Here is a 24,533-nt window from a genome sequence, read left to right on the forward strand (position 1 = left end):
GTGGTCTCAGATCAATATTTCGAGGTGTTATAAACGGAATAGCGAAGTTAACATACCCCATCCTATGCTGGAGGGTATATAAAAAACCTTAAATTGCTAGGTCAGTGTATATGGCAAGTATGTGTAAATATGATCCGATTTTTATACCCATTACCATAGGATGGGGTATACTAACTTCGTCATTCCGTTTGTAACACCTCGAGTTAATCGTCTAAGACCCCATAAAGTATATATATTCCTTTTCATTTTCAAGTTTTTTTTTTTTGCCAGTAAGGGCCAAGATTAATAAATTTACAATTTTTGTTTGTTTCTCTTTCGAGCCTGGCTCAATGATCAGAGATTTTCTTTGCAATTGGAAAAGGAAAGCCAGAGATAGCAACACACACCAACCACTATGGGACACGTTTCATCTTTGGTTAGATAACTTTTCAACCATACTAGGTGCAATGGCTTCAAGGGACGTACGTTGGTTTTTGTGTTTGAATCTTATTAATTGCGAAAACGCATCTATGATACAATTGCCACATTAACCACGGTCGACAACCCTGTCTATAGCTGTGCTTTTTCCCAATGTATGTGTTTTTGTGTAACGACAAACTTTTTTTTGACACATATACACTACTTCATTTTAAATTTCATTTTAAATTTAAATTTTCGCAAATAATATGATGCAAATATTAAGACTTCTATAACTTGATATAGTTCCCATATAAACCCATCTCCCGATTTGACTTCTTGGGCCCGAAAAGTTTGTCCGATCTGGCTGAAATTTTGCTTGAGTGTTCTGTTACGATATTCAGTAACTGTGCCAAATACTGTCCAAATCAGCTTTTAACCTGATATAGCTCCCATGTAAACCGTTCCCTCGATGATCGTTGCTCCGTTCCTAGAAGCTTTAATTTTTGCTGGTTTGACAGAAGCTTGGCTTGTAGAACTAAATTATGCCCTTCAACTAAATTTATATGGTATACATTTTTAGCAGAATCCATACTGGTGGGTTCCCAAGATTCGGCCCGGCCGCACTTAGCACGCTTTTATTTGCTCACGTTATATAAATTATTATATAGTAAGATTCTGCAGGATGACACGCGTTCCTCAGTAAGAATAGGAAAGAATCTCTCCGAACCATTTTATACCAAACGAGGTTTCAAACAAGTAGACAGCCTATCGTGTGATCTCTTTAACATCCTGCTAGAGAAGATTATACGAGATGCAGATGTGAATAGATATGGCACACTAATCACATGCTACTCACCTATGACGACGACATCGACATCATAGGTCGGTCTCCGGAAGTAGTAACTGTTGCTTTTGAGAGAATCGAAAGAGAGTCAGTGAAAATGGGTTTGGCAATCAATGGAGGTAAGACGAAATGGATGGTCTCAACTTGAGACAGTCAGTAGCTTTATCTACCTTGACACCGCCTTAACCGAAACGAGTGATATAAGTTTCGAAAAAAAAGCGAAGAATAATACTGGCAAACAGATGCAATTTTGGACTAAGTAAGCAGTTTAGAAACAAGGCCACCTCTCGACAGACGAAGATTACACTATACACGGCACTGATACTACCCATGCTGTTATATAATTCTGAAGCATGGGTACTTGTGAAAGCAGATGAGGCAGTGCTTGGAGTATTTGAGAGAAAGATTCTTCGTAAAATATATGGACCAGTTTCGTTAATGGAGAATATAGGCGACGTATGAACTACGAGCTGTATGAGCTGTATGACGACGATAGCATAGTTACACGCATCAAAATATAACGGTTGCGTTGGCTAGGTCATGTTGTCAGAATGGATGAAGAAGCTCCAGCAAAGAAGTCTTTTGAAGGCAAACACGTGGTTCACGCAAACCGGGAAGACCAAAAGCCCGATGGAAACATCAAGTGGTGGGAGACACCTCGAAACTTGGTGTCAGAGTTTTTAGAATGAGCGCTTTAGATCGAGACGCTTAAAACGCTGCGTTCGGCTAGTGAAACAAATGTACTGTCATAATCAATTAAGGTAAAGTAAAATAGAAATTATCGTGCGTATAGAAAAAAATTCGGGTCTGTTCCAAATTTGGGCCCAATACATAATTTGTAAAGGCTTTAAGTTCGATATGTTGCCAACGGAAGGACTAAATGAAGGTCGGTGCCTTACACGAGTTTGTGCATAAAATAGAAGAATAGAAATAGAAGAAACGTATACACTGGCGGTATGCATTGACAACGAGGTGGTTTTTAACAATTTGGGGACCGACACACTGATCCGATCCTTGACCAGCATCGGGTAAACCATATGATAAGGAACAGGTGGATAAATTGTGTGTCCCATGACATAAATATAAGGGAGAAAGTGGCACAAGGCACGCCACAGGGGCGCATTTTATCGCTACTTCTATGGGTGACCACCATAAATGACCTATTAGAGTGCTGACTGAGGAGGGATTAGAGCCCATCTACTACTTAAAAGGGGTAAGGATGCGAACGTCCTATGCAAAAGGGGCGAAAGGGCCTTGCATATGGCACATGACTGGGCTCGACTCAGGGGTCTCAATGCTAACCCAGAGAAGGCAGAAATATGCCTGTTCACGAAGAAGACGAACGTGGGCCAATATGTCAAATACTTAGGTGTGATCTTGGACAGGAGACTGAATTGGAAGGAGCGTACTGAGAAGCCTCACAGATGTTGGGCACTTTGTAGACGGGCCATAGGTTCGAAATGGGGCCTGAATCCGAGGATAGTCCTCTGGCTCTACAGAAGCGTGATTAGACCAATACTTACTTACGCCTAACTAGTTTGGTGGACTGCTATGGAGAAAAAGTTCAATATAAGGACCATACAAAAGGTTCAGAGAACGTTTTGTCTTGGCATAGGCGTAGCGATGAGGACCATGCCCTCTGGGGGGCCTGGGGATCTACATTGAGAACCCAAGGACTGAGATCTGTTTTAGACTGTCTGACCATAAAACGGTCCTACAGGCGGAGATCCGAGCGATCACGGAATGCGTGAAGTGGAGAGGTGCTAACGCGAGGACGTCTAGTATGTAATAGACAGTAAAATTGCCACAAGGGCAAAAACAACCTGGAATGTAAGGTCACGAACAGTCTTGCAATGTAAGAAGGAGATTAAATCCGCATCGTTTGGGTGTCGGGCCACAGCGGAGTGAAAGGGAATGCAAGGGCAGACGAAGGCTGGACTGGACTAGAGGACTGCCGTCAATAAACTTGGTTAACCTTTCGGGTCAACACAGTCCGAGTTAAGGGCGTAAGCGACGAAAGCGCATGAAACCCTGTGGAAAAGCAATACGGTCGGTAGGACGGCGAAAATCCTATGGGGGGATCCAGATCGTGAGAAGACGAGGCTATTACTAAAGGAAGTCTGTAACCGATCTGGGATCTTGATTTCTTGAGCCGGTAGAGGGCACAATTCTTTTCCGATTAGGCTGAAATTTTGCATGAGGTGTTTTATTATGACTTCCAACAACTGTGCTCAGTATGGACAATAACCTGATATAGCTGTCATATAAACCTATCTGGGGTCTTGACTTGTTGCCGGTATAGGACACAATTCCTATCCGATTGGGCTGAAATTTTGCATGAGGTGTTTTATTATGACTTCCAACAACTGTATTACGAATGGTTCACATCGGTCCATAACCTGATATAGCTGCCATATAAACCGATTTGGGGTCTTGACTTCTTGAGGCACTAGAGAACGCAATTATTATCCGATTTGGCTGAAATTTTGCATGAGGTGTTTTGTTATGACTTTCAACAACTGTGCTAAGAATAGTTCAAATCGGTTCATAACCTGATATAGCTGCCATATAAACCGATCTGGGGTCTTGTTTTGAGCCTCTACAGGGAGAAATTCCTATCCGATTTGGCTGAAATATTGCATGATGTGTTTTGTTATGACTTCCAACAACTGTATTAAGAATGATTCAAATCGGTCCATAACCTGATGTAGCTGCCATATAAACCGATGTGGGGTCTTGACTTCTTGAGCCACTAGAGGGCGCAATTATTATCCGATTTTGCTGAAATTTTGCATGAGGTGTTCTGTTATAACTTTCAACAACTTTGCTAAGAAAAGTTCAAAATGGTCCATAAACTGATATAGCTTCGATATAAACCAATATGGGATCTTGACTTCTTAAGCCTCTAAAGGGCGCAAGTACCACCCGATTTGGCTGAAATTTTCTACAACGGCTTCTCTCATGACTTTTAAGATACGTGTCGAATATGGCAAGAGTCGGTTTATAGCCTAATACAGCTCCCCTATAAACCTATCTCCCTATTTTACTTCTTCAGCCCCTTAAGTGCGCAATCCTTACTAGATTTGGCTGAAATTTTACACAATGACTTCTTCTATGGTATCCAATATTTAGTTCAATTATGGTCCAAAATGAACCATTGCTTGATATTGGTCCAATTCTTTTCTTTTATCCTTTGTTTGCCTAAAAAGCGAAACCGTGGCAAGAGCTCGACAAATGCGATCCATGGTGGAGGGTATATCAGATTCGGCCCGGCCGAACTTAGCACACTTTTACTTGTTTTGTATTTAGAGCGTAAAACAAGCCGATTACTGGCTTAGGTGTATGTCTATAGTGCCATGGAGCGGATTAATATCTCAACCCTCTTTTCAACCTAATCTAACATAACTTAAATGAATTTACCCATGGGGGTGGCTATAAAAGCTAATATATTGGTTTTAATACAATAAACATAATATCTGGAGTCGACTCCGCAAGTAAAGTTGAAAAATATTTTGCCTTGGAGTCGTGCAAGAGTTGGTCGACACTGCACTCCTTGCAAAAAAGGAGCAAACTCGAAACTTTATTGAACAACGAAATTTGTTATTCAAAATCTGTTTGAGAAAACAGCAGTTTTTGCCAGTTGAAATGGTACTGAGAAGACATTCTCAATCCTGTATATCTCAAATCGCTCACACTCACGTCTTTCCATTTCTTTTTCCTTCTGCGGAAGGGACGTTTCTCCTTTCTCCTCTTCCTCCCTCCTCTTTCTGCACCCTCCTCTTCCTCCTCCCTCCTCATAAATTGAACTTTAAAATTGTATTGTAGTTTTATGGAGGCTATGATAATTTGTGAACTCTCTGAAGCATGCGTATTTGGGGTGAGTTGAACATTGAAATCGTGGGATCGAGATTACAATAGAAGGACAGACAGACAGACGTCATCAGATCGATCACGGACATCATCAGATCGTTTTAGAATTATTGTTGTTCTTCAAAAAAGGTCTTTTGAATGAAGTTAGAATCGAGCAAAATTTTTCGACTTGGCAATATCGCATTTAATCAAAAAGTTTTCGAATGCAAATCCTTTCTCCTCTTTACATACGTTTATACAATAGTAAAACTCTTCAGTTTTGGTAATAATGTCGAAATATATTAACTAATAGAGCTTTCAAGTTAGTGAAGATTCATTACATTTGCTATTTGGAAATCTTTTTTCCACGTCCTTTTGGCACGAACAAATTTTCATTGAAAACTACCATAATTTCAAGTCAATACCACCGCAATGCGTGGATTGTAAATAGGTTGGGAATCATGATTTATGTTGCCATCGAGTAAAAAATGCACAGCCAAAGCAACTAAAGCGTTCGCCTTTAGTTGCCTATCGCCCCATTAATGGAGTTGAAAAAATATGTTTTCAATTAAAATTTCGTAACTCAGCAAATATTCTTGTGCGAATTAAATAAAAGCCAAGGAAATCGATAAAAAATTAAAACAAATATTCCAATCTGAATCCGCATCGGTAACTTAATTATTAATAAGTGAAGTGAAACATGAACGGAGCCGCCATTGGCGGAGGGTTGAAATGCCACTGCTGGTCGATTCCCCTCGCCAGCGATGGATTGCGGCTGTGGTGGTTTATTGGGGAGTTGGGTTGATACATTTTGACCATCACAGGAGTGGAGCACTTCTTCAATTTTTAGATTTCGGCTTTGTCCACTTACCCAGCTGGCTGTGGTCCATGGATGTTTGCGTTGTTGCTCCCGCGGCTGTGTGTTGGGAGTGATGCTTGGTTGATTTCTTTAGGGTGCCATAACGTTGTGATGCTATTGCCGGCTGATTCGATGAATCCTTGAGTTGCTTCTTCTCTTGCCTTTGAAGAGTGGTGCAGTTGTTCGATGCACCGGTTGCAATGGGTGTGGTGGTTGAGCTTGTGGAATTGGTAGTGGTGCTGGACTGGGAGGATGCAGTAGCAGCACTTAAACTTGGCACATTGTGGCTGCTGCCACTTTGAAAACTGTGTTGACTTCCGGAAGCAGTAACTGATGTTATGTGTGGTGGTGGTGGCACCGGAAATCCGACGTAGTCGACGACATATTGCGTTAGTGGATCAGCACCAATGCCAACACCACCACCACCACTGCCACAGCTGCTGAATGCGGACGGTGTTCTTTCAATGTAAATCTGTGTCGAAGGATGTTGCTGCTGCTGTTGTTGCATGGAGGCTGCATTTGCTGCGGCAGCCGCTGACATTTTCATTCGCCACAGTGTGTCCTGATTACTGCCAATACTAGCACAAATACTGCTGGAATTCGTGTAATTGTTCTCAGATGAGGGATAGTGAAGAGAAGACCCTGAAAAAGAAATAAAATAAAAGTTTGTGATAGTTTACACAAAATAAGTTTATTTCTTCCAATTTTAATTATCCTAATTTTTACAATTAAGTGCTGGAACAGATAATTGAATATGTTGATGTGCAAATAAAACGAATATACATTGAGTGCTTTGTGAGAATCAATAAGCAGTATTTTTCGTACACTTACTATTGCTCATATTTATTTAAAACAAGAAATCATGAGTTTGTCGTGACGAAGACAAAATGCGATAACATTAATTTGCCATTTAATCTCCAGGTTCTGAAGGAATATTTTCAGCATTACTACAAGAGGAGGCGAGCTATATTGCGTGTGGTCATCATGCCTTAAGCCTAGTACTGACTTCTACTTTTCACACGAACTGAAAAACAACCACCATAGGATGGGAGTATACTAATTTCGTCATTCTGTTTGTAACACCTCGAAATATGCGTCTAAGACCCCATAAGGTATATATAGTCTTGATCGTCATGACACTTTCAGTCGATCTAGACCGTCTGTCTGTCGAAAAGACGCTAACTTTCGAAGGAGTAAAGCTAGGCGCTTGAAATTTTGCATCAATAATTTTTATTAGTGTAGATCGGTTGGGATTGTAAATGGGCCTAATTGGTCCATGTTTTGGTATAGCTGCCATATAAACCGATATCGGATCTTGACTTTCTGAGCCTCTAGAGGGCGCAATTCTCATCCGATTTGACTGAAGTTTTGAATGAGGTGTTTTGTTATGACTTTCAACAACTGTGCTAAGTATGGTGCAAATCGGTGCATAACCTGATATGGTTGCCATATAAACGGATCTGGGATCTTGATTTCTTGTGTCTCTAGATGGCACAATTCTCATCCGATTTGGCTGCAATATGGTCTGAATCGATCAATAGCTTGATACATCTCCCATATAAACCGATCTCCCGATTTTGCTTCTTGAGCCCCGTACAAGACCCAATTCTTTTCCGAATGGACTGAAATATAACATAATGACTTCTACAAAGTTCAGCATTCAATTGTTTGCCTAAAGCATTGTTTACCTAAAAAGTGATACAGCGCAAAGAAATCGACAATGCGTGTCATGGTGCAGGGTATATAAGATTCGGCCCGGCCAAACTTAGCACGCTCTTACTTGTTGTATATAGATATTGTCCGATTTTTACTCCTAGAGCCACTGCAACCGCAATTATTGATCAATTTTCCCAAACTTTAAACAACATTTTCCTGGATAATACATATCCACAGAGTTATCTCGAAATCGGTTCAGATGTAGATATAGCTCTTATATATATGTTCGTCCGATTTGCAGTAATAATGTAATAAAATGTTCATTTGTTAACCGATTCTCTCGAAATTTTGGCAGGAAGGATTTTCTTATGACTCTCGAGATTACTTGTGAATTTCATAGAAATGGGCCGAGATTAAGTTATAGCTGCCTGATATATATATCGCCCGATTTTCACTTCTATGGTCACGCAAGCACATTTTTGACCAATCTTGCCCAAAATTATTGACCAATCTTGCCAAAATCTCGTACAGAGCTTTCCCCGACGACCACCACAGTATCTAAGAATTTTGCTAGAAATCGGTTCAGATTTAGATATAGTTCCCATATATATGTTCGTCCGATTTTGGGAAATATTGCAATAAAGTGCTCATTTGTTAACCGTAGTTATTACAGTTAAATTTGATACGGGTTGTTTAATAACCCATCTGAAAACATCCGACGGGGTCCATCAAAATTGGATCAGAATTGGATATAGCTCACACATGGTACTTATAGGGTAGGTGTAGGGTATTATACAGTCGGCACCGCCCGACTTTTGCCCTTCCTTGCTGGTTTATACGGATTTAACTATTTTCGTTTATAATTTAGTTAAACAAAAAGATCAGGTTTGATTGCTCTGAATACTAGCATTTCACTTTCCAGTTGCAATTATAAGTAAATTATCTAAAACATTTATTTATTATAAAGATGAGTTATTATCCGCATCCTTTGAAATGTTTTTACATATTCTTCTACATTATCTACTGCAAAAAGCCGTGGTTGCTTGTGGTTTTAAATTATTAACCGAAGTTTGCATTTAGCACGTAAAATATCTACAATGCAAACAAAACAAATAAAAGCGTCCTAAGTATGGGAGCTATATCAGGTTCTTTATCGTTTTGAACCATACTTGGTACATTTGTTGAAAGTCAAAACAGAACACCGCATGCAAAATTTCAGTTTCATATGGTAGCTATATCAGGCTCTTGACCGATTTAGACCGTGCTTAGCACCGTTGTTGTAAGTCATAACAGAACATAATGTGCAAAATTTCAGCCAAATCGGATGAACATTTAAGCTTCCAGGGGCTCAAGAAGTCAAATCGGGAGATTGGTTTGTATGAGAGGTATATCAGGTTCTTGACCGACTTAGACTGTGCTTGGCACAGTTGTTGAAAGTCAAAACAAAACACAATGTGAAAAAATTCGGCAAAATCGGGTGAAAATTGAGGCTTGTAATGGCTCAATAAGTCAAATCGTGAGATTGGTTTATATGTGAGGTATATCAGGTTCTTGACCGACTTAGACTGTGCTTGGCACAGTTGTTGGAAGTCAAAACAGAACACAATGTGCAAAAATTCAGCAAAATCTGGTAAAAATTGAGGCTTGTAATGGCTCAAGAAGTTAAATCGGGAGATCGGTTTTTATATGAGCTATATCAGGTTCTTTGTCGATTTGTACAATTGTTGGAAGTTATAACAAAATACTACATGCAAAATTCCAGCCAAATTGGACAAAAACTGAGGCTACCAGGAGCTCATGAAGTCAAATCGGGGTGTTACAAACGGAATCACTAGAATGGTATACCTCATCCTATGGTGGTGGGTATACAAAGTTATGTAGGTTTTATAAGTTACCAATAAGCATTTGCACCAAAAACCGTATTCACAAATCTTAAATAGCCTATTTAGGGTTTAAGAAAGATTAATTCAGTTCCTGTAGGCCCCGACCTGCTTTAATCAAGTAATGACCTTTTTCAGCACACACTCGCAAAATAATAATATTATCTAATAAAATATTTCGATAAAAATCTTTTGAAAAACAAGGAGGATTTTTGGACACTTTGAAAAATGATCTAACGATATGCAGATACATATATTTTATACCAGTTATTAAAACTGTTTTAAAACTTTTTAAAAATTTGACAAAATTTCGGACGCGTATACATATTTTAGAGCGGACGCTTTTACATTATTTGATACATCACCGTGAAAGCCCCAAATCATGACATAATTACCAGGGAGTGTATCGTAAACAGCTAAGTAAAATTTTTCTCGCGAAGTGCACAATCTGTCAACGAGTTTTGGTTGTGTGTATCTATTATTGTTAAGAATCAAAACACACACAAACAACGAAAAATGGCGCTAACTAGTAACATACACAAAATCAGAGTTGCACTAATCACTGATTTTAACAGATAGTGCACTCAATATTTTGTTGTTGGGCAATTGCCTCCACCTGTAAATGAATATACCTTGCCCCAAATAGTCAAAAGCAAAAATAAACCTTTTTAAATTGGTGTCTCCAACTTTTTTTTGTACGACGTGGATCAGCTGATTGCAAATATAATTATTATTATACCCTCCACCATAAGATGGGGGGTATACTAATTTCGTCATTCTGTTTGTAACTACTCGAAATATTCGTCTGAGACCCCATAAAGTATATATATTCTTGATCGTCGTGACATTTTATGTCGATCTAGCCATGTCCGTCCGTCTGTCTGTCTGTCGAAAGCACGCTAAATTCCGAAGAAGTAAAGCTAGCCGCTTGAAATTTTGCACAAATACTTCTTATTAGTGGAGGTCGGTTGGTATTGTAAATGGGCCATATCGGTCCATGTTTTGATATAGCTGCCATATGAACCGATCTTGGGTCTTGACTTCTTGAGCCTCTAGAGTGCGCAGTTCTTATCCGATTGGAATGAAATTTTGCACGACGTATTTTGTTATGATATCCAACAACTGTGCAAAGTATGGTTTAAATCGGTCCATGATCTGATATACCTGTCATATAAAGCGATCTTGTGTCTTGACTTCTTGAGCCTCTAGAGGGCGCAATTCTCATTCGATTTGAATGAAATTTTGCACGAGGTATTTTGTTATGATGTCCAACAATCGTGCCAAGTATAGTTCAAATCGGTCCATAACCTGATATAGCTGTCATATAAACCGATCTTGGGTCTTGAATTCTTGAGCCTCAAGCCGCAATTCTTATCCGATTGGAATGAAATTTTGCACGACGTGTTTTGTTATGAAATCCAACAACTGTGCAAAGTTTGGTTCAAATCGGTTCATAACCTGATATAGCTGCCATATAAACCGATCTGGGATCTTGACTTCTTGAGCCTCTAGAGGTCACAATTATTATCCGATTTGCCTGAAATTTTCTACGACGGATCCTCTCATGACCATCAACATACGTGTTTATTATGGTCTGAATCGGTCTATATCCCGATACAGCTCCCATAAAATCGATCTCTCTATTTTACTTCTTGAGCCCCCAAAAGGCGCAATTCTTATTCGAATTGGCTGACATTTTACACAGGTCTCCAACATATAATTTAACTGTGGTCCAAACCGTACCATATCTTGATATCGCTCTAATAGCAGAGCAAATCTTTTCTTTTATCCTTTTTGCCTAAGAAGAGATGCCGGGAAAAGAACTCGACAAATGTGATCTATGGTGGAGGGTATATAAGATTCAGCTCGGCCGAACTTAACACGCTTTTACTTGTTATAATAATTAATATTATTATAAAAAATTCATTTAATGAGTTAAAGTTACTCTGATTATAATTCATTGCAATTTGAGATGTTCCGATGGCTATTTGCGCAAGTTTTGTGATTTTGGCTGTATGGTAGAAAAGTTGTGGGGATAGTAAAAATATGACGTTAAGTGTGGTGCTAACGCGAGGACGTCGAGTGTAAACACCTTTACCGACAGTAAAATTGCCATAAGGGCAATAACAACGGGGGCGGTTAGGTCACGAACAGTCTTGCAGTGTAAGAAGGAGATTAATGGCAAATCCGCATCGTTTGGGTGCCGGGCCATAACGGATTAAGCGGAAATGAAAGGGCAGACGATTTGGCGGTGAATGCCAGAGGACTGCCGTCAATAAACTTGGTTAACCCGAAGCCTTTTGGGTCGACGCAGTCCGAGTTAAGGGAGTGGGCGACGAATGCGCATGCAAAATTGTGGAACAGCGAAACGGTCGGTAGGACGGCGAAAATCCCATGGGGGGATCCAAATCGTGAAATGACGAGGCTATTACTGAAAGGAAGCAAGAAGGAGGTCAGTATAGCTATTGGTATCATAACGGAGCACATAGGACTACGAGCTCACTTATGTAAAATCGGTGCGGCAAGTGAAAGCATTTGTAGGGCATACGGGGAAGATGATGAGACGACGGAGCATTTCCTTTGTCATTGCCCGGCTTTCGAGTCCAATAGATACCGGTGGAGACACAATATCAGACATGAACCAACTTAGCGTGATGGCATGGACAACAATTAAGGATTTTGTAAGTAGCACAGAATTCCTAACTTAAAATTTTCTTTTTATAGGTAACTTTATAGTTTTTAGAGCGCACAACAAGCCGATTACAGGCTTAGGTGTATGTCCATAGTGGCATGGGGCGAATTAATATGTGCACCCTCTTTTAAACCTAACCTAAACTAAGTAAGGTGAATAATTTTTGAGCAGCCCAGGGGCTAGTAAGGTTTTTGACAGCACAGCAAATATTGACGTTTCATTGTCCAAAATCCCATGTCAGTAATTGTAAATTCATTTGCGTTTTTGTAACCAACTTGCGGCATAATTTAGCCGCCTACATTGTGGGAAAGAGGTCACTAAATTTAAACGACTTATTTGGCATAAAACAAGTAAAAAGGCGTTAAGTTCGCCCGGGCAGTACTTTGGATACCTACCATCTCGGGTATATATGTAAAGCTCCTTTCATCAAAATGCGGTGAAAAATGCATACCATAGCAGCTATATCGAACTAGGTTTCTGTTATGTCATTGTTCAATTGTGTATAACAAAATATTGGTCTTTTAAGTAGCTATATCCAAAAATAAACCGAGCCTAACACAAATCACTGTCTCAAATATCATCAAAATTGGATAATAAATGTGGCTTTTATGGGCTTAAGACCCTAAATCGACCGATCGGTCTATATGGCAGCTATATCCAAATCTGAACCGAACTGAGCCAAATTGAACAAGGATGTCGAAGGGCCTAACACAACTTACTGTCCAAAATTTCAGCAAAATCGGATAGTAAATGTGGCTTTTATGGGCCTAAGACCCTAAATCGGCCGATCGGTCTATATGGGGGCTATATTACAATATATTCCGATGTAGCCCATCTTCGAACTTATGCTGCTTATGGGCAAAAAAAGAATCTCTGAACAGTTTCAGCTCAATATCTTTATTTTTAAAGACTGTAGCGTGATTTCAACAGACAGACGGGCGGACATGCCTAGATCGTCTTAGATTTTTACGCTGATCAAGAATATATATACTTTATAGGGTCGGAAATGTATATTACGATGTGTTGCAAACGGAATGACAAAATGAATATACCCCAATCCTTCGGTGCTGGGTATAAAAAAGTATATCTGTGCCGCTCAGCAAAACTTGATGTCTCATTCCTCTGCTTGCTTTGGCTGCATACTTCACTTATCTGAGTGGTGTTCATTTGCAAACATCACACGATGTCCGTCGTCCAAATTGAAAACCAAATCCACTGAGTTCGCGCATGTCTCACTCTGTTGTATTTCTGCGTGTGTTTCTAGCTAACTTTGTTTTTATGTTGCATGCGACACAGACAATTGCCTTGGTCAAAGTGGCTATTGAGTGTCAAATTTTGGGTCTCATGCAGTTCTCTAATACAGAGACAAACAAACAATTTGCGTGCCTTTCTTGCATTAAGGGAAAGGCAAAAAAACCAAATGTACATAGTCGCAGTCATCTTCAAAGAAAAAACAAAGCTATCAACCATTTTTTTATCAAAAAGTTGTCATCTGTCTTCATGAGATCCTGTTTCACCTTTTATGAAAAATATGAATTTGCACATAAACTGTTGAAGCGTGTTCAACAGTGATAAATCTAATTATACCTAAGCATGAATCACATTGAATTTTTAGAATAAAGAGTTAAAAATGAACTTCTCAATACTTGTCAACCCTTCTGTTATTTACTAAATTTTATAAACTAACACCTGTATTCACAAAACTTAATATTTGAAATAGATTTATTTGACAGATTTTCTTTATAGAACTGTTAAATAAACCTATTTAAGGCTTTATTAAGTTTTGTGAATAAGGCTGTAAAGCTTTTACTCCAACTAGTAAAGGGACATCCATTTTAATTTATGATTCCAATGTCGTACTGATGAATTATATAATACAAAATTTCACCACCACATGCAAAATTTCAGTCAAATCGGACAAAAAGTGCAACTTCCAGGGGCTCAAGAAGTCAAATCGGGAGATCAGTTAATATAGGAGCTATATCTAAATCTGAACCGAAATGGCCCATTTGCAATCTTCAACGTCCAATATCGATATTAAGTTTCTGTGCAAAATTTCAAGCGGGAAGCTTTACGCATTCGACCTCTATTGTGATTTCGACAGATGGACGAACGGACATGGCTAGATCGACTCAGAACGTCGAGACGATCAAGAATATATATACTTTATGGGGACTTAGACGAATATTTGGAGTTGTTACAAATGGCATGACCAGATTGGTATACCCCCATCCTATGGTGGTAGGTATACAAATTGATTGTCTTTAATGTGCGCAAGAAATTCTAAAAAATTAAAATAGTTTCGTTAATGAAAATTTATGGAAAAACAAAACACAACAAAACATCCTGATTGTTTTGTAAAGGAGTGTATCACTTAAACAATTACAGCATAATTTTTACCATATTTTATTACCCACTAACTAAAAAATTGTGTGTTAAACTTGCTCACCACGTTGTTGGTGGACTTCATACTGACATGTCCTCAAAATAAATGGTAATAACATTCAGTAAAAATTAGCTACAAAAATTGTTGGCATGCCATAGATTACAATTTAGGATGTAATTTTCCCTTCCGGAAAGATTTTTGAATATGAGTTTCCATACCCACTTTAAGTATATGCACTAGTTGCAATTTATTTGCTAATAGGATATTTTTCCGTAGTAAAGCAAATTTTTATAACAGAAGAGAAAAATTCATAAAGCGTAATAAAATGTGTATACCAACTTTGGGTAATTTTCGGCTGATTTGGGCAGCCGAAAGACCTAGAGGTCTTCCTACGATTATGTATTTTGGGTGTCTAGAATTTGAGTGCCGAGCCCGAGGGGGTAAAGGGAAATGAAAAACGGTGGGTCGGGAAATAAAACGTAAAAAACAAGACGATGGACTACTACCTGTTTGTTTCGGTGGCAAAACATCCATAACAAACATTGTTCCAATCGGGTCCATAACTTGGTATAGCTACCATATAAACCAATCTTTTTAAGACTATTTAAAGACTCTGCCATTTTTTAGGCCTGTGCTACAACGTTGCCCTTTTCCCAAAGTCAATTTTCTTACCTTCAACGACATTTCGACCTTTATTAAAAGATTTTTGTATTAAAAATAAGTCACAAACTAAGACTTGCTGAGATTTCTATCAAAACATAGAATATGCATATAATTATGGCAAAGGAAGGAGAGAGAGACACACAAACCTTAAATTGACAGAAACACAAACGATTAGACAGTAATTATAAAAATTTGTTTGCTACAAAATTATCTCTTAATGAAAGGGCAAATTTCATTGGAAAAACTACAATCAAGCCTTTTATTCTGTATAATATTGAAGCATCGAGAAGGGGGTGCTGAATACAGGTGCATGAGGGCAACATTTATAGAACTTTGTTACTATGGTTGCACCAGACTCCGGAATTGATGATGCAGTTTAAGTTTCCTTAATAATCCTTTTTTCAGACAAATACTTGAAGTCGCACGTTTTTCATGGGGCCAACATGAAGGTACATCATACCCAAAGTACCAGTAGTGTCTATGGATTCTTTGTATATTTCTATGAAAAATTCTCAAACAGTCAGATGGACATAATGACTGTGCATGAGAACAAACGCTTTGTATAGCACACTTCCGTCCTGGTTTTCCGCTTCAAACTGACACACACACTCGACAATTTACATACATACTCGTATATAAGCAGAGTCGAGCATCGAGAACAGTGGCGAGAAAAGGTAAAAATATTGTGAATATTCCTTGGAGTTATCGCTGTTATTGGCCTGTCCGAATACTTCAGAAAAAACCTCATTAGATCAAATGATAATTGATGTTAATGCAGAGGTGGTCATTTTCGAAAAAAAAAAACAAATTCAATGAAATCCTACCTTTATTGCTAAACAAACATAAAAATATTTGACAGCTATAGCAAGGTTAGGTTTAAGTGACAGTCTGCCATCAGACTCACTTAGACGTTTTCGTCCATTGTGATACCACTGGAACAGAAGAAGGAAGCTGCCTACTAGTTCCTACCGTTGAACCATCCAGATCGCTTTAAAAAGCCAATAACCTGCGAATGGTTATATCCGCTAAATCAAACCGGTTCTCAAAGAAATGAGAACCTAAAGTGGAACTCCTTCTAACACACAGAATGTGTTCTATAGTCTCTTCTTCTTCGGTGTCCCTACAGCTTCTGTTGTTACTGGCATGTCAGCATGTTTTCCGATTAGACTGTGACCTGTAATAAGGACACAATGACTGAGACGTCTGTTCTAGCCACTGATAGCAAAACGGTAGATCTATTCAAGTGAAGATAAGGCCACATAGTTTTGGAATGCTCACAGCACCCTCTTTGGGACCATCTGTTACTCGTTATCATTTGGGCCTGGTCCTGAAAACTTAGCTTATATGTCGCTAGAGGCATACCCACAGATTCCAGTATCCCTGGAATGTGTAGGGTAGTTCCTAGTCTCGCAAGCTCGTCCGCTTTACAATTCCCTGGGATATCTCTGTGGCCCGGCACCCAGAACAGGTGAATTTTTAACTGTTCAGCCATCTCGTTGGGAGACCTGCGACAGTCGAGGGCTATTTTTGTGTTCATAAATATGTTCTCCAGGAAATTAATGGCTGCCTGGCTGTCTCAGAAGATATTTATATCAATCGTCGTAATGACATTATATCTTAGCAATTCCACCAATTCCTTAATTTCAAGGATATCTGCTTGATACACACGGCAGTGGTCGGGTAACTCCCAACTTTTGTCAATGGCTCTCTTGCAGGTGTATAGGGCAAGAGTGGACTTTCTTGCCCTTTCCAAAATGTTGGATTTGAAGTTCAATTCTAGCTATAGCTAAAGTTGAACCATTTTTTTTTTTTGAATTTCAAACTCACTTTGTACCGCAGCCAATAGCCAATAGAAACATGTGTGCAAAATTTCAGACTGATCGGTTAATAAATGAAAAAACCTGCATTTCTACCACAAAAGATAAGTTTTTAAAAAACCTACACTAATAAGAAGTATTTGTGTAACTTTCATTTTAAGCGGTTAGCTTTACTCCTTCGAAAGTTGGCGTGCTTTCGACAGACAGACGGACGGACGGACATGGCTAGTTCGACTTAAAATGTCATGTCGATCAAGAATATATATACTTTATGGGGTCTTAGACGAATATTTCGAGGAGTTACAAACAGAATGACGAAATTAGGATACCCACATCCTATGGTGGAGGGTATAAAAATGCTAGGAAAAGGCTGTGAAAATTAAAAAAAAAAATAGATAAATGTAAAGGTGAAAAAGGGGAGACAAATTAGAAATGGATGGGAGAAATAACAGTCAAATTATTTAAAAACAACTTGAAAAGCCTGTAAAAAAATAGGAAAATGAATAACGGAAAAAATAGGGAAAAACTGAAAAAGTTGAGTTAACATGAAAAAGTTGAGTTAAAAATTAGTTAAAAATTATTAAAAAAAATACTTAAAACAAGAGAAAAAACAAAATAAAACAAGTAAAAAGGCTTTAAGTTCCGGGCCGAACTTTGGATAACCACCACCTCGGAGATATATGTAAACCACCTTTCGTCAAAATCCGGTGAAAAAAACTTATCCCCCATAGCAGCGAAATATGTTCAGATTTGGAACTAACACAACTAGTCATTGTTCAATTGTGTATAACAACATATTCGTGTTTTAAGTAGCTATAAATAGTAGCTAAAAATTAACTGATCTGAACCATATACGACACGGATGTCGAAAAGAATAACATAAGTTTCTGTGTCGAATTTCAATGAAATCGGATTATAAATGCGCCTTTATGGGGCCAAGATTTCAAATCAAGATATCGGTCTATATGGCAGCTATATTCAAATCTGGACCGGTTTGGGCCAAGTTGCAGAAAAATGTCGAAGAGCCTAACACAACTCACCGTCCCGAATTTCGGCGAAATCGGACAAATAATGCGACTTTTATGGCCCCAAAACCTTATATCGGGAGATTCTTCTATATTATTTATATTAAAATCTGGACCGATCTGTGCTATATTGCAGAAGGTAGTCGAAAGGCCTAACACAACTCACTATCACAAATTTTTGCGACCTCGGACAATAAATGCGCCTTTTATAGGCCAAAACCTTTAATCGAGAGATCGGTCTATATGATAGCTATATCGAAATCTGAACCGATCTGAGCCAAATTGCAAAAGTATGTCGAGGGTCTTAACTTAGCTCACGATCCCAAATTTTGGTGACATCGGACCATAAATGCGCAATTTATAGGGCCAAAACCTTAATTCGAGAGATCGGTCTATATGACAGCTATATTCAAATCTGGACCGATCTGTGCTATATTGCAGAAGGAAGTCGAAAGGCCTAACACAACTCACTGTCCCAAATTTTTGCGACATCGGACAGTAAATGCTCCTTTTATGGGCCTAAGACCCTAAATCGGAGGATCGGTCTATATGGCATCTAAATCCAAATCTGGACCGATCTGGGCCAAATTAACGAAGGATATCGAAGGGCCTAACGCAACTCACTGTCTTAAATTTCAGCAAAATCGGATAATAAATGTGGCTTTTATGGGCCTATGACCCTAAATCTGAAGATTGATCTATATGGCAGCTATATCCAAATCTGGACCAATCTGAGCCAAATTAACGAAGGTTGTCGAAGGACCTAACACAACTCATTGTCTCAAATTTTGAGCAAAATCGGATAATAAATGTGGCTTTTATGGGCCTAAGACCCTAAATCGGCCGATCGGTCTAATGGGGGCTATATGAAGATATAGCCCGATATAGCCCATCTTCGAACTAAACCTGTTTATGGACAAAAAAAAGAATCTGTGAAAAGTTTCAGCTCAATATCTCTATTTTTGAAGACTGTAGCGTGATTTCAACAGACACACGGACGGACATGTCTAGATCGTCTTAGATTTTTATGCTGATCAAGAATATATATACTCTATAGGGTCGGACATGGATATTTCGATGTGTTGCAAACGGAATGACAAAATGAATTTACCCCCATCCTTAACTACTCGAAATATTCGTCTCAGACCCCTAGAAGTATATATATTTTTGATAATCATGTCATTTTAAGTCGATCTAGCCATGTCCGTCCATACGTCTGTCTGCCGATAGCACGCTTACTTTCGAAGGAGTAAGGTTAACAGCTTGAAATTTTGCAAAAAAAAAAAACTTTTTATAGGTGTAGGTCGGTTGGGATTGTAAATGGGCCATATCGGTCCATGTTTTGATATAGCTGCTATATAAACCGATCTTGGATCTTGACTTCTTGAGCCACTACAGCGCGCAATTTTTATCCGATTTGGCTGCAATTTACCATGAGGTGGTTTATTCTGATTTCCAAGTTGACAAATCCGTCAATAACCTGATATAGCTGTCATATAAACCGATCTTGAATCTTGACTTCTTGAGCCACTAGAGAACGCAATTCCTATTCGATTTGGCTGAAAAAGGTGTTTTGTTATGATTTCAACAACTGTGTCAAGTATGGTTAAAATCCGTCCATAACCTGATATAGCTGTCATATAAACCGATCTTGAATCTTAACTTCTTGAGCATTTAGAAGGCGCAAGTCCTATCCGATTTCGCTGAAATTTTCCATGACGTGTTTCGTTATGAGTTTCAACAACATTCAAATCGGTCCATAACCTGATATAGCTGCCATATAGACCGATCTTGGGTCTTGACTTCTAGAGCCTCTAGAGTGCGCAATTCTTATCCGATTGGAATGAAATTTCGCACGACGTGTTTTGTCATGATATCCAAGAACTTTGCAAAGAATGGTTCAAATCGGTCTATAACCTGATATAGCTGTCATATAAACCGATCTTGGGTCTTGACTTCTTGACGCTCTAGAGGGCGCAATTCTTATCCGATTTGAATGAATTTTGGCACGACGTGTTTTGTTATGATATCCAACAACTGTGCCTTGACTTCTTGAGCCTCTAGAGGTCGCAATTATTATCCGATTTGCCTGAAATTTTGTACGACGGATTCCCCCATGACCATTAACATACGTCTTTATTATGGTCTGAATCGGTATATAGCCCGATACAGCTCCCATATAAATCGAATCTCTCTATTTTACTTCTTGAGCCCACAAAGGGCGCAATTCTTATTCGAATTGGCTGACATTTTACGCAGGTCTCCAACATATAATTTAATTGTGGTCCAAACCGGACCATATATTGATACCGCTCTAATAGCAGAGCAAATCTTTTCTTATATCCTTTTTTGCCTAAGAAGAGATGCCGGGAAAAGAACTCGACAAATGCGATCCATGGTGGAGGGTATATAGGATTCGGCCCGGCCGAACTTAGCACGCTTTTACTTGTTGATAATCATGTCATTTTAAGTCGATCTAGCCATGTTCGTCCATCCGTCTGTCTGTCGATAGCACGCTTACTTTCGAAGGAGTAAGGCTAACCGCATGAAATTTTGCAAAAAAAAAACTTTTTATAGGTAGGTCGGTTGGAATTGTAAATGGGCCATATTGGTCTACGTTTTGATATAGCTGCTATATATACCGATCTTGGATCTTGACTTCTTGAGCCACTACAGGGCGCAATTCTTATTCGATTTGGCTGAAAGACGTGTTTTGTTATGATTTCCAACAACTGTGTCAAATATGGTTAAAATCCGGCCATAACCTAATATAACTGTCATATAAACCGATCTTGAATCTTAACTTCTTGAGCATTTAGAAGGCGCAAGTCCTGTCCGATTTCGCTGAAATTTTGCTTGACGTGTTTCGTTATGACTTTCAACAAAAAAAATTTTCAGCGGTGGTTTTCCGCTCCTAATGCTGGCAACATTTTTGAGGTACTATGCCATGTAAAACTTCTCTCCAAAGAGGTGTCGCACTGCGGCACGCCGCTCGGTCTCGGCTATAAGAAGGAGGCTCCTTATCATTGAGGTTAAAGTTGAATCGGACTGCACTCTTTGATATGTGAGAAGTTTGCCCCTGTTCCTTAGTGGAATGTTCATGGGCAAAATTTGCAAGTTGCACCTAAAGGTCGCAATTCTTATTCGATTTGGCTGATATTTTATACAATGACTTCTACCATGGTCTCCAACATTCATTCCATTATAGTCCTTATCGAAACATAACTTCATATAGCTCCAATAGTATAGCAATTATTATGCGCACCACCGAAGGATGGAGGCTCTTAGGCCCATAAAATTCACATTTGTTATTCGATTTTGCTGAAATTTGGGACAGTGAGTTGTGTTAGGCCCTTCGACATCCTTCGTCAATTTAGCCCAAATCGGTCCAGATTTGGATATAGCTGCCATATAGACCGATCCGCCGATTTAGGGTCTTAGGCCCATAAAAACCACATTTATTATCCGATTTTGCTGAAATTGGAGACAGTGAGTTTTGTTAGGCCCTTCGACATGCATCTTCAATTTGGCCTAGATCCAGATGGAGAAAGATTTGCATCCTATTAGTTTGTCATTCTTTATGCTGAAGACTGTTGAAAGGTTGATAGAAACATACCTTAGGAGATCGCCTGTCGCTGCAGCAGCATGCATATAGTAAAGAAAAATCCACTGAATCAGTCCTTCACGACCTAGTCGTTTACATAGAGGTTCTATTGCTGTCAAGGAATACACAATGATAGCATTTCTTGACAATGAAGGTGCTTTCAATAATATAAAACCGACGTCAATCATGAATTAGTTTGAGTTTCTAGACATCAATTCTACCGCAAGAAAGTATATTAAAAACTTACTAAAATATGTATTACGCCAGGCAGGGGATCTTTGTCAGCAGGGGAACAGCCCAAAGAGGTGTACTGTTTCCTCCTCTTTGGAATAAAGCCATTAACAATATATGATTGTCTCTGGAAGAGATATATTTCTGGAAGCTCTACGTGCGGTCTTGTGGTCTGGTGGAAGGCGCTTCAAAACTTCACCTACTGTTCAATAGCCAAGTGGATCCAAAGGATGGCTTGTTTGTACATCACAACCGCACTAAGTACGACACCATCCGATGCACTTAATTTAATGCTCCATCTTATGCCTCTGGACATTGTGGCCAGACAGATTGCTGCGACTACTGCGGTGGGGCTAAGGGAGCTTTCTCTTTGGTCATGTGGCTGCTATGGACACTTTGTTATCCTTGATACAATGTCCGCTGTTCCAGGCAGTGTGGATTACACCCTCCCTAATAAAAATTACTGTACCACTATTTCTGATAGAACCGATTGGAACCACGATATCCCTGGTAATAGAAGTTACATGGACTTCTACACAGATGGTTCCAAACTAAACGACCAGGTGGGCTTTGGGGTGTATTCTAAAGATATAGAACTGGTCATATCGAAAAGGTTACCCGACCATTGTAGTACGTATCATGTGGAGATGCTTGCAATTAAGGAATTGTTGGAATGGCTAAGATATAATGTCATTACGCCGATTGGCATAAATATCCTCTCAGGCAGCCAGGAAGGCTGTGAGCATTTCAAAACTATGTGGCCTAATCTAGACTTGAAGAGATCTACCGCTAGAACTGACGTCTCAGTCATTGTGTCTAATCGGAAAACATGCTGACAGACTGAAGGTTGTCAGTAACGACTTTTGCAGAAGCTGTGAGGACATCAAAGAAGAAGAGACTATAGAACACCTTTTGTGGGTTCCGCACTGGCAGTCAGAAGGAGTTCCACTTTAGATTCTCATTTCTTTGAAAACCTCTCTCATTTATCGGATGTGAACATTTGCAAGTTGTTTGGCTGTTGAAAGCGATCTGGATGGTTTAATGGTGGGAACTAGAAGGCATCTTCCTTCTCCTGTTCCTGTGGCATCACAATGGACGAAAACGTCTAAGTGATTTTGATGGCACTGTGCACTGTATGTATATATTGTAGAATACAAATAGTCGCTGGCACACTTATAGTCTCACCTAAATACATACAGCCACATGCTGTCCATTGGATCATGTTTGTCAGGATGTAACACATCAGGATGAAACATTGTTTCTATTTAATTTAATAATACATATAAATTCATCTTCGTCATGGTATTTGTATAAACAAATTTATACACACTCCCAGATTTCTATATATAAGTAACTAAGTATATCCGAGGATATTTTATGAAACTTTCCAGACGCTGATCCAGAAATTTGTTGACAACCATATTTTCTAACTTTGATGGAATTTTTTATGGAATTTCTATCAAATAAAAGGATGCTCAACACAACACAGTGGGTAAGAAGGTAGAATTTTCAACATTTGTGGACTAGTGGGTTCTTAGTGAGAATATGCGTTACACCCTCCGAAATCGGATAAAATAAGTTTCCAATCATTAAACATAAATTTGCATATGCAATGAGAATGAGAATGAGAATTCCCTTAAGGAACAAGGGTAAATTTCTCACATGTCCATGAGTACAGTCCGATTCAAGTTTAAACTTGCTATCACACGATACGTGCGTTACATATGTGCTGCCACTTTCTGTATACAGAAGACTCTCTAGTCGTCATATAAAGACATGTATCTACATGCATTTTCAATGAAATAGGAAGTCGTCTTAATCGAAAGATTTGCGCAGTTACTTGAAAATCTATTTTTATACCCTACACCACCACTGTGTTAAAGGGTATTAAAGATTTGTGCATTTGTTTGCAACGCTAAAAAAGAGAAGAGCTAGACCTATTGATAAGTATGCGGATCGTTTTACAATATGTCTGTCCATATATTCTTGTAATCAAGTAACAGGTCGCATTTGTTGTCTGATTTTCATAAAATTTTGCATATGTCTCTTTTTTGGTCCAAGCACAAACGCTATTGATTTTAATCGGTTCAAATTTAGATATAGCTCCCATATATATGTTTCCTCCGATGCGCCCTTTTAAAGCTGTAGTAGCCACAACTTTGGTCCCATCCTTACGCACCCATCCATCGCACTACATGCAAAAAATGTCATTAAAATCGATCAGATTTAGATGAAACTCCCATATATATTGTTTATGCTTTTCGACTTTTAAGGCTGTAGAAGCCACCATTTTTGTACTTTTGGCAGGCCCTTAAAGTTGGTCACCTTGGTATTTCGAAAAATTTTTCGGTTTGCCAAATTTTAATTTATGGCCTGATTTTCAAAAATTTAGTGGATAGTACTCGAAAATCCTTACAAAAAAGTTCGCTTGAGACCTACAATATCTCCACTGGTTTCGGAGATATTCGACTTTAATTATACCCTCCACCATAGGATGGGGGTATACTAATTTCGTCCATCTGTTTGTAACACCCAGAAATATTCGTCTGAGACTCCGATAAAGAATATATATTCTTGATCATCATGTCATTTTAAACCGATCTAGCCATGTCCGTCCGCATGTCCGTC

The 24,533-nt window shown here is 38.9% G+C and overlaps 1 protein-coding gene across 1 annotated transcript in view; it reads right to left on the reverse strand.

Moving 5' to 3' along the window:
• Positions 1–5,553: 5,553 nt before the first annotated feature.
• Positions 5,554–24,533, reverse strand: part of LOC106091695 (uncharacterized) — a 78,394-nt gene continuing 59,414 nt past the window's right edge. Inside the window, exon 3 of the mRNA XM_059365808.1 lies at positions 5,554–6,593. Coding sequence (XP_059221791.1) covers positions 5,932–6,593 — 662 coding nt within the window. The 3' untranslated portion in view covers positions 5,554–5,931. The remainder of the gene's footprint in view (positions 6,594–24,533) is intronic.

The sequence above is a fragment of the Stomoxys calcitrans genome, chromosome 3, assembly GCF_963082655.1.
Source record: "Stomoxys calcitrans chromosome 3, idStoCalc2.1, whole genome shotgun sequence".
Taxonomy (NCBI): Eukaryota; Metazoa; Arthropoda; class Insecta; order Diptera; family Muscidae; genus Stomoxys; species Stomoxys calcitrans.